The sequence below is a fragment of the Lissotriton helveticus genome, chromosome 3_1 (genome assembly GCF_964261635.1).
Source record: "Lissotriton helveticus chromosome 3_1, aLisHel1.1, whole genome shotgun sequence".
NCBI classification, from domain to species: domain Eukaryota; kingdom Metazoa; phylum Chordata; class Amphibia; order Caudata; family Salamandridae; genus Lissotriton; species Lissotriton helveticus.
The window spans coordinates 32,022,618-32,034,761 of NC_136061.1; the positions used below are offsets into that span (position 1 = coordinate 32,022,618).

At 48.5% G+C, this 12,144-nt stretch overlaps 1 protein-coding gene across 2 annotated transcripts in view; it reads right to left on the reverse strand.

The window, feature by feature from the left end:
- Positions 1–12,144, reverse strand: part of GLB1L (galactosidase beta 1 like) — a 192,436-nt gene that overhangs the window by 150,112 nt on the left and 30,180 nt on the right. For both annotated transcript variants that reach the window (XM_078679155.1, XM_078679157.1), the window contains one exon: positions 11,494–11,674. In XM_078679155.1, coding sequence (XP_078535281.1) covers positions 11,494–11,674 — 181 coding nt within the window. The remainder of the gene's footprint in view (positions 1–11,493; positions 11,675–12,144) is intronic.

Consider the following 12,144-nt stretch of genomic DNA (forward strand, 5'->3'; position numbering starts at 1 on the left):
CTGACTGTTCGGTTTTAACTCGTTCACCTATCTCGATTAATTCCCTTTCGTGGGCTCTTTCTAAGGATTCTCTACTTAATTCTGACTTTCTGATTTCTTTTTCGGTTCTTTTATGAGATTCTTTGCGCCATAACTCGATGGCATCTTTCTGTGACTGTCTGGCTTTCTTTTTCCATAATGCTTCTTCTACTCGCATGATGCACTCGGCATCCCATGTACCCGATACGGGCCATCTATACTTTTCTTCTAACTGTTTGGTATACTCTACCCATAAATCTAGATATAATATGGCACTTATGCCATGCTTCTGATACATAAAGTGACCTGGACTGTCCCTAGGCGGGACAGGAACTGCTTCTTCTAACAGACCTTTTCTAGTTTTTAACTGACGTAGTCTGGAAAATAACGGCATGACTGAACTGTAATCTGGACACAATACAATACACAATGAACACGATACTTACACCACTTTCATACCACGACATTAAAATACATGAAAAACATTTAAAAATAACAGTCTGAACAGAATACTACCTGGAACACATGAATTTTTTCGAGAACAGAACTGACTAGAACAGAAACTAGATGCACTGCTAGAACAGTACGAAACTTACCGGTCTCATAAAGAGACACGTCAGGACCCGCATCCACCGGAGTGGACACTTCGTTTTTGGGTCTGTGTACCACCAAAACCCACGGACCAGAGTCAATTAGATTGACCCTGTCTAGATACTACCCCAGCAATGGTACTCACCGGGCAGCAAGAACGGAAGGCCTCGGACTGGACGGGACTGCTTCGACACCGGACGGACGAACTTCGGACTTCTGTTACGGGTGGGCCTCCGGATACCTCGGACTCTCGGCTTGGGCTCTGGTCGGGACTCGCCGCGTTCCTCCACCGCCTCGTCTGGATGCTGGACCGCAACCTCCGTCTCCTCCGTGGGCCAGAGGTATACTTGAAGCAGAAATATCTGCACGTGGCCGGTATGGTTCCGTCACGGCTGCAGAGGGTCAGGGGGCATACGTGGCTTCACCGGCGCGTGGGGAAAGGGCAAGTTCCTGTTCGGGCGCCATTATGTGGTATATAAATAAATAATACCGGATCTAGGTTTGACTGGACATAGCAATAAAAGATAGCTCAATAAATAAGAGTCAAGATTCGAGGTAGTAGGAGTTTGCAGGTTTAATACAGCATAAAGGACAGGAACAGGACAACCTGCACAGGAATGGGATGGCAGCTGCCTGGGGGCAGGATCTGGAATGAGCGCGCTAACTTTAATAACAATACACAAGCATATATACTAAAACAGTTGCAATTGCAATACATACAATAGGCGGAGCAGTGGGTGTGGTCAATAGCAGTCGCGAAAGATAAGGGTGAAAGTGGGTGTAACAGGAGGCGTATACATAGACATGTGATGTAAACGTAACAGAATATGTCATAAATGGGGCGGAAACATGGAGGGGGCTACCTAAGGAGCCGGGACCTCTAACCTAGTGGTGCGCGCAAACTAACAATGACGCGTTACTAGGAGAAGCTGGGGGCTATGACTTCTGCGCTAGGAGCAGAGACTGAAGTCTGGAGAGTCAGGGCGACATGTACCTAACACTATCTAGTATCTGATGTTTAGGGAACATGTTGATAGAATCCAAAAGTTATCGGGGTAAAGGCTAACAGACTCTAAGACTGGTGCATGCATTATTCTACATGTAGTGCGTGATGAAGAAGAATATTAAATGACCATAAATGCAGTATTTCTCTTACATGGAGACGTAAAGGCTAGACTGTGACGGAAACTATTGATGCGATTCAGTAGCTTAGGAATGCAGAGAAGGAGGGCTGGACTGATAACTAGAATCATAACATACTCTTGGCAGACTGAGAGGCAGAGCCAGGCCGAGCCGGGCACTGTGAGGCAGGAAGTAAGTGAAGGGTCAGGAACACAGGTGGGGGCTGTATCGCTCCTCAGCGAGGGCTCAGGAGACAGGAGCTGAATCTGGTGTCCGGGCCCTTTTGAGGCCTAGAAACGGGGACTTTACAATGAAATAACGTGCACACTGGGAAACGTGGCAACGTAGCTTTACATAGGCCTAATATTCGTAGTATTCACGAGAACTGGAAACTGGCATACTAGGGATGGACACAACTATAATTGCGTCTTTAATCGAACATGGGGAATACATATGCATATTAATCATGCACACATAACATAAGATGGGGGACACGTAGGGACACAGAACATGGCAAAATTTACTTTTCCACAAGGTGATCAAGGCAGATTTGTATCTGTATCATATAGATGATCTAGACATTTGTATCTGTCTTTATCATAAAGGATATCCAGACAGATTAGCATCTGTCTATACCATATAGGTGATCTGCACAGATTTGGATCTCTCGATCATACATGTGATCTACGCAGATTTCGATGGGAAACAGCCTTTACTACAAAGTTTTTACTTTGTATAACATTTTACACCCATTTTTAGGTCTCGCCTAGCGTTGCTGCGCATGTGCTGCTCGTTTTGCTAGACATGCAGTATACACTATAGCGTGGAAGCTTTCTGGAAGTTCCACCCACTCTCCGCCCATCTTTTTGATTGGCTTACATCCTAAATGCAGCCTTCTGATTGGTTTTAGGCTTGTTAGTCCCTCCTCCTGACGGCCATGTTGTTATTTGTATCCTTCCCTGGCTATTGGCCCTTTTACTCCAACACTATTTTCTGCCCTGTGGTCCCTCCCGAGGCCATGACTTCTCGCCCCCTTCTCACCCTCTGCCACTCCTGTTCGTGCCTTCTTGGACGCCCGCACTCCCATTTTCAATGCAATAGGTCTCACGTAAATGCGAGTCGAATTGCATTGCAAATGCTTGTTTTAAAGTAGTGCGCAGTCATTTACTGGCAGGCCCGACGAAGCCGTGGTGTACCGAAAGTGACATCCCTGGGGTGCACTGCAAAAGAACCCTCGGTTGCTCCAGAAATCTTGTTTTAGATTGAGCTTGAGCCAGCACGCTAGCGCTGCTCCGTTTACTTTCCTGTTCCCGCCCACTCCCGTTCTCTGTGTTCCTTTTGTTCCTGGCCCCCTCCCGCTGTCCGTTGTCTCGCAGCTCATGGGCAATGGACGTGACCGCTTTTTCCAAGTTACAACTTGCTACTGCTCAAAATAAATTTGAGACAACCGACACTTTCAGCACAATTCACCACCCCCTTTGTGGGAGCCAAATGGCTGCTCATATCCAGCGGGTGCCTTTGAGTGGGCAGACGTCCATAAACTACAAAAGTGCACCGAGGACGTTTGTCCACCCCTACCTCTTTGTATGGCCTGCTGAGAAGTACAGCTCAAGGCAGGCACCCCCTTTATCGCCTTGGCAGCTAGGTATGTGACTAGTTTGTGTTCACACAGCTCCTATTGGCATTCACAGGGTGTGTGCTCCAGCATTTCGCTGCAGCCCTGTTCCTGGCTGTGCGGTGCCGGCGGGGTTAGGGAGCTCGCATGGATAAGATTACGCCCTGGATTCGGAAGCGCCATCGGCAGCATCCGGACTTCAGAAGAGGCATGCAGCAGGGAGGCTTGAAGGTGGATAAGCCTGTTTGCAGGCGCTTCAGGTGAGGGGGCCAAGCCGCCTGTAGTGCGGTGGGCTGTGCTCCAGATAGCTTTATTTATTTATTTATTTTATTTATTATATTTCTAAAGCGCACTGTCACCTGGCAGGCATCCTGGCGCTAGAATTTCAGAGACACTGCAAGTATAGGGCCGCACTACAGACAACAGTCTAAATCTTCGGAAACAGCCATGTTTTTAGCCTCCTTCTAAAAAGGAGGAGGTCACTAACTTGTCTAAGTTCCAAAGGCAAAGCATTCCAGAGCTTCGCACCTGTCACCTCAAAGGATCTGCCACCTGATCTAACTTTCCTAAATCTAGGTAACTTTACTAACTTTGCCCCCGAGGAGCGCAGGGTTCTCATGGGGACATACCATTCAAATTAACCTTGAAAAGAAACGGGCCCCAGCCCATTCAGGGCTTTAAACACTAAGCAAAGAGACTTAAACTGAACTCTCTGTCTCAGTGGAAGCCAATGCAATTCAGCCGAAGCCAAAGAAGAAGAAGACCTTCTGAACCAGCCAAGCACTAATTTGGCTGCCGTTGACTGGATCCTCTGCAGCTTATCAAGAAGGAAGTTAGGAGACTCAAGCAACAAGGCATTGCAGTAATCTAATCTGCTAAGAATAGTACTGCCTGCTATTAGCGTGCGAGCCAAAGGGGGCAGCAAAGGGAAAATCTTCCTCAAAGATCTAATAATGGCCAGACAACAATCCACTGTTTTCGTCACCTGCGCTTCCATAGTAAGTTTACTATCAAAAGTCACGCCCAGATTACGAACAGTCTTTAAAGGCTGAATGACAGTCGGGGTGTCCAGGGGCCAAAAATTACTGGGCAGGATGGAGGGAAGCCTTTCCGTAGCACAGTAGAGCACCTCCGTCTTATAGCATTAAATTGCAGTGAGTTTTCCCTCAACCACAACGCCGTGTCCCGCAGACAGTTTCATCGGCCGGGCCAGAAGTCTGCTGTGCTTGCCTCTGGCCGACTACGTGGCGGGTGCTGGTTACCAGGGAGACTGTGTCTCCAGGAACTGCTGTCTTGCGGTTGGGTCCACTCCTGGCATTTATAGGGTGAGCAGCCTGATCCGTGCTGGCAGGATTACCGGGTTTCGGTTGTGGCCTATTACTTCTAGGGTCATGTGTGCTTGGGATTGGCTCCGAGTTTTTCGTGGCTTGTGAGTTGCAGAGTCATGCATGTTTTGTTTTTACTGGCTCCTACTCAGCATTCAGGTATTCTGGGTCCTATTTATTCTGGTATTTCTGGGTGTTGGTTTGCTCATTGAATGCTGTGGAGAAGCGTAGGGCAAAGAGAAGGTCTCATTCCCTGGATTCGGAGGACAGTGGTTCCCATCTGGAGGTTCCGGATAGGTGTACTGGTGTTGTCCTGGATGGGGCTTCGGTCTCCCTGACAACCTTGGCTACGATCAATGCCTCTGTCGCCAGAGCCCTGTCTGCCAAACGTAAAGCTAGGCTGGATGATGATGATGGTGATGGTGACTCTACTGGCTCTGAGTTATCTGGTCCTGAGAGACTTGTGGTGCCTGATGGGAAGTTCATTTCCCGGGATCAGTTGTCAGACATTCTAGACCATATTAGTAATAATTTGGGCCCAGCGTCACCTCCAGAGGAGGGGGCTACTGAAGATTTACTCCCCCTATTCTCTAAGCCAACGGCACTGCCTCTATTTAACTTTCTTGATAGAAAACGACCAGCAGAGGTCAGTAAAATACCAGAATCACTTTAGCATTCTCTAGATTCCAGTCCATAGAAATAGTCTTCCACGAGCACCCGTAGACAATAATATCTTTTTTGAATCTTGTATTTTCAGTGATAAGGTCACTGAAGGCCCCGATTTTATATTAAAAACAGAGCTTTGGAATATACCTTTTCCCGCTGACAGGCAATATTTCTCTCCATGTGTTCACATACCTGGCGTGTCACGGGGTTTGGTGCTTACTTTCCCTCCATGTTAAAGAACAGTAGATGTTTCAGCACCCAGGCTAATGTGCTGCATAGCTAAATACATATAAGGTCCCAAAGGCGAGACGGATTTATTTTTCAGAAACAGCGAGCATGGTAAAAGTATGCCCATGTATTCAGCTGTATGGGTGCACTTTCACAAATAGCTGGGCAAAATCTGGTGCAATTCTATTTTGTTTTATCATCTGTGTGTCTTTTGCTTCCTCGCCCTACGTGCACCGGGTATGCCCAGACCTGGGACCCCGGAACAATGTGTCACTGTATTCAAGCTAACCTGGCTGATGAGGGGTGATGCCCCAAAACCGGTCCCAGGATTCTAGTTTCTGGTGCAGTAAGGACCTGGCTCGGCAGTTCGGGCTAGACTGTTCCCATGAGGCACAGGGTCAAGACTGATTTGCATATGGCTGGGCCTAAACTTGGGTGGCATGGTGAGCAAAATAATGATGGCTTTAACCCAGATCTATTGACTAGGGCTGACTGTTTGAATTGCTCTGCATTCCGTCCATCATCTCTGTCTCTTTTGCCCACTGCTGGGAGGCCAGGTGGATCGGCAGCGGCACTACATAACTATTACAGACCACACCACATAGTGCAGTATCTGATCCGGAGGCCCTCCTCCCCACCCCGAGGCAACTAAGTCGATGCTGGCAGGCCCAACTGGGGCCTCACCAAAAACATTCCTGCATATCCTGGGATACAGCATGTTTCAGAGGAAAGGTTGCTGTGAGGTCCCTACTGCATTGCCCTGGGAGATAGTGGAGGTATGTTATGTTATAACCATTTATAAAGCGCGCAGCTACTCCAAGGAGGGGGAGGGGCAGACGCAGGCGGGCTACTAATTGTTAAAGTGGTGAGCTTTGAGTTTCTTCTTGAACAGTTCTAGGCTGTCTATCAGCCTCAAGAAAGGAGGGAGACTATTCCAGGAACAGGGAGCAAGATATGCAAAGGATCTCCCACCCATACGGAGACGGTTAATTCAAGAGACCCTTGCCATGTGAGCCGATCAAGAGTAAAGAGTACGGGCGGGGATATAGGAACTGATTCTCTCTTTGAGATATGATGGTCCCGTCCCATACAAGGACTTGTGCATAAGGACCATTACTTTAAACGTCACCCTTTATTTCCTTGGGGACCAATGGAGGGCCTTTAAGTGGGGGTGTCATGTGGGATCTAGGAGGGAGAGTAAGCAGAAGACTTGCTGCAGCATTCGGCACCACTTGAAGTCTGTTAAAGAGGTAGTCGGGGAGACCCAGGCACAGAGCATTCCCGTAGGTCAGTCTAGATGTGATTGGAGTCTGCACCACCTTTCTAGCTGCTGCCTCAGAGAGGAGCGGTAGAAATCTTTTCCGCATGCGGAGCACGCTGAAGCATGACCCCGTCAAGGCTTGGATCTGCAGGAGGAAGGAGAGTGAGCTGTCAATTTCAATTCCTAGGTTCTTGACACCGTTTTTTGAGGGCCCCGGATGTGGCCTATTGCTTGGCCAGCAGTCTACCACAAAGCTGTGAGAGACAGCTCCAAAGATCACGTTTTATCCGGGTTGCGTCTTAGGTGATGCAGCTCCAGCCATTGAAAGCCATTGGTAAGACAGTCGGAAATCTCCTTCTCATCTAAGTCCGTGTCTTTATCACATGTAAACAACATCTGTGTGTCATCTACATACGAGATGGCCAAAGCGCCAAGAGACTCTGCCAACGTTGCACGGGGTTTCAAGTAAACAAACAGCGTAGGGGTGAGAGACGACCCCTGTGGCACTCCCACCATCTTGGGCCTGGCATGAGCTGTATAAGGTGGCAGCCAGACTTCCAGCGACCGTCTGTCCAGGAATTATGCCAGCCAGGTATAAGCCTGGTGTCTGATTCCTATTTCACGTCTTCGTTCCAGCAGCTTGAGATGAGATACCGTGTCAAATGCCGCTGTGAGGCCAAGCAGTATCAGCATTGCTTTGCCTCCCTTGTTAAGGATGTTTTGGATGTGCGCAGTCACTTCCAAGAGTGCCGTCTCAATACTAAATTGGGGACGGAAGTCAGATTGCGTAGAGTGAAGAATACCGTTGGCTTCCAGATATATGGACAGTTGACCATTAACTTTTTTGTCCACAATTTTAGAGAAGGCGGGGAGAAGGGAAATAGGCCTGTAGTTTATTGATTGCTTAGGGTCTGCCGTAGTTTTTTTTTTTAGCAGTGGCAGGACTTTTGCTTTTTTCCACATAGAGAGAGCTATCCCTGCAGCCAATGAGGAGTTGAAAATATGGTTTATAGAGGGATTAATCGCTGGTGCCACCATATTTACAATCACGATAGGGCAACGATCGAGGGGGAAGCCAGATTTAAGGCTTTTTTAGTGATGCTAAGGACTGAGCCAGGAGGATAGGGGTGAAGGTGTCTAAGGTTGCATACGTGAGTGGAGAGGCAGCTAATCTCAGCCCCTGATTCTGCAGAGGGTGCTGGAATCCCCAAACTTTTTTGAAGGGACATCATTTTTTCATGAAAAAATTGATCAAGTTCTTTGCACCAGTTCAAAGAGGGGGTTCAGTCTCTCGATGAGACCACAGGATGCAGAAAGGAATCAACGATTTTAAAAATTGCCTTTTCTTTGTTGTCCGCTCCTATAACCCTAGTATCAAAAAACTTTTTTTTTTAGCAAGGTGCAGTTTCACTTGGTATAGCTTTCAGCAGCTTTGTAAGCAATGTTATCATCAGTGGAGTACTCTCGTCCCCATATTCTCTCCAGCTTCTTGCATTGGCCCTAACGGACGCTAAGCTTGGTACTATACCAAGCGGCCGTCGGGCAAGATCTCATTTGAGAGGACTTTTTTATAGGTGCTTGTGCATTCACCGTCTCACAGATCGAGTTATTTACAAGGACGGTGTTGCAATCTACATTCCCTGTCATGACTGGGGAGGAAGAAGACAGAGCCTGATTAATAGCCTCTGGTTGTAATTTGTGATAGGCCCGATAAGTGGAGGGACCACTACTTCTTATGTGCAACTTACTACACATCTGACACCAAGTGAAAGAGATAAGATAGTGATGTGTCCAAGGCAGCGGAGTAGACAGAGTAGTAAGAATATGCCCTGCCAGACGGGTGGGACCAAAAACCTCTTGTTTCAGTCTCAGCGGACACATAATCTCCTGTAAAGCAATGGTTTCTGGCCCTATGACATTGTCTATGTGAATGTTAAAATCACCCAATACCATGAAATTAGTATATCTCGTTGCCCAATGTGCCAGGGCGTTTTCCAGTGAGTGGTGGCACTTGCTGGCAGAGCCAGGAGGTCGGTAGACAAGGACCCCTGCTAACGAGTGATTCGGCGAGAGGGTGAGGCAGAAGCCTAAAGCTTCGATCTCGTGGAGGCCTGCTAGCTCGAAACAGGCGCGTTCATAATCTTTTTTGAATATGATTGCTATCCCTCCTCCTCATAGAGATCATTGATGTCTGGTAAACACTGGGGAGGAGTGCTGCCCGGTGAGTGACCCATAGTCTGGAGGTTCAGTGCAAATGAGAATGGGGCCTCTCTCTTGGTTAACTTAGGATTGCAGTGGCAAGAGAGGCTTGGCAGTGGGACCTTTGGGCATAGTGTTCTACGCCAATTGATGGTGGTACCTGTGATGTGACCCTGGAGGCTGGATCAGTAGTTTGGCCATCTATTTGCTGCTTGAGCCAAGGTACTGGCCCTGCGTCGGGTGGGCACCTGGAGCTGGCAGTGGCACCCTCGCTTGCTTTTGGCCCTCGTCAAGGGCTTAACTCTAATTTCTTCACATTGGTTGGGTGGCCACAGTGTCTTTTATACCATCATAAATGTATATGTGGTCTACCACGCGATGTCTGCTGTTCCTGTGCTGGCTTGCTGGAGTGTTGGTGCAGACCAGGTCATATGATGGTTCGTGACAAAACTACGTGTGCATACCAGCAGACCACAAATGATCAGTATGAGGCTTCCGGCGGGGCACGACCCCCCTAACCCCTGCACACATGTGACAGATGATGTGCTGCAGATCCTCAGGGTCCCAGATCCTGGCAGACATCAACACTTCTAGCGCAGCGACAAAAAGTAAATTGATGTAATGGCCCATGATATGAATCTTCTTTGTGCAGATGTTCGAAAAGTGATGGAGAGTTCTATTGACACTGAACAAAACTCCTCCCCACTGCAAGAAGAAATTAAGGAAGTGAAAGTGACTGTACTAACCCTGGAAGCTCAAATGCGGAAGTTGGAATTGCAAGTCGACAATGCAGAGGGTAGATCCCACCACTGTAATCTACGCTTTGTGGGGTTTCCTGACAAGGTGGAGGGATCTAGTCCTGAATTGTTCCTAGAAAAATGGATCTGAGAACGGCTCCCAGATATCAGATTGCCCTTCATTTGTGTTGTGGAGCGTGACTACAGATCGCTGGCATCCCCTCTCTACTCCTCCATCAAAAGAGAGAGGGAACAGAGCATGAGCTGGTTTGAGAGAGAGAAACAAAGAGAGAGAGAGAGAGAGAGAACAAAACATGCCTCCTTTCAAAGAGAGAGGTAACAGAGCATGTGTCCATCACAAGAGAGGGAACAGAGCCTGTATCCATTTGAAAGAGGAGAGAGAGAGAGAGAGAGAGAGAGAGAGAGAGAGAGAGAGAGAGAGAGAGAGTGAGCGCGGGGGGATAGAGCATGCTTCCTTGCACAGGTCCAAAGAGAGAGGGAGAGAGGGAGAGAGAGAGATAATAGAGCATGCACAGGTCCAGACTGAGAGGACAGAGCATGCACAGGTCCAGATAGAGAGGACAGAGCATGCACAGGTCCAGATAGAGAGGACAGAGCATGCACAGGTCCAGATAGAGAGGACAGAGCATGCACAGGTCCAGATAGAGAGGACAGAGCATGCACAGGTCCAGATAGAGAGAACAGAGCATGCACAGGTCCAGATAGAGAGAACAGAGCGTGCACGGGTCCAGATGGAGAGCACAGAGCATGCACAGGTCCAGATAGAGAGGACAGAGCATGCACAGGTCCAGATAGAGAGGACAGAGCATGCACAGGTCCAGATAGAGATAACAGAGCATGCACAGGTCCAGATAGAGATGACAGAGCATGCACAGGTCCAGATAGAGAGAACAGAGCATGCACAGGTCCAGATAGAGAGGACAGAGCATGCACAGGTCCAGATAGAGAGAACAGAGCATGCACAGGTCCAGATAGAGAGAACAGAGCATGCACAGGTCCAGATAGAGAGGACAGAGCATGCACAGGTCCAGATAGAGAGGACAGAGCATGCACAGGTCCAGATAGAGAGGACAGAGCATGCACAGGTCCAGATAGAGAGGACAGAGCATGCACAGGTCCAGATAGAGAGGACAGAGCATGCACAGGTCCAGATAGAGAGGACAGAGCATGCACAGGTCCAGATAGAGAGGACAGAGCATGCACAGGTCCAGATAGAGAGGACAGAGCAGGCACAGGTCCAGATAGAGAGGACAGAGCATGCACAGGTCCAGATAGAGAGGACAGAGCATGCACAGGTCCAGATAGAGAGGACAGAGCATGCACAGGTCCAGATAGAGAGGACAGAGCATGCACAGGTCCAGATAGAGAGAACAGGGCGTGCACAGGTCCAGATAGAGAGGACAGAGCATGAACAGGTCCAGATAGAGAGGACAGAGCATGCACAGGCCCAGATAGAGAGGACAGAGCATGCACAGGTCCAGATAGAGAGGACAGAGCATGCACAGGTCCAGATAGAGAGGACAGAGCATGCACAGGTCCAGATAGAGAGGACAGAGCATGCATGGGTCTTCCTAGAGAGAACGGAGCATGCACAGGTCCAGATAGACAGGACAGAGCATGCACAGGTCCAGATAGAGAGGACAGAGCATGCACAGGTCCAGATAGAGAGACCGAAGCATGAGCCTAAATAAAGTGTACAGGTTGATTTACTTGGTCCGAAGTCCACGGTGGCGTACAAGCCCTGCAAGGTTCCGCACCTCAGCTCTTTCTCCGAGTTGCCATCAGTGGTGAAGAGTAGAATGTCGCCCCCTAGGAGAGACTCGAACTTCCCTTTCAGGTATCGTAGGTAGTTGTAATCGCAAACATAGTAGCTTCCGTATTCATTTTCCACCTGTAGGAGAAGTGCATTGAAGCAATTAAGTACTCTGGCAATACATGTCATGTTGACCCACATCCTCCTCATCCTAGAGCCTTCCGCCTACACTACTCTGACTATGCACTTGAATCTTACAGCATCCCTTCTGTACGCCAGGATGAAAACGCTTACATTGTTTTGCACATCATACCGAACAAGCAATGCTTGCTTTATCAAGAAAAGAACACAGATACATACGTCAAAGCTAATCTGTATCTTCTCCCAGCTTGCATGAACTGAGATCCATGCAGAGTTTGACATTGTATTGAACAACAGCGCTACTATCGCAGTACTGGGTTGCATGTAAATTCCTCAGACTCGAACTGTACCCTACTTCTTCAGTGCAAGCTCCCACGAGAGCAGAGAAACCTGGCCAGTCAACCACTGTCAGCCATCCCAGTGAATGTCCAGCTTAAGAACAACAGAGACAACCCGCAGGGCTCCTG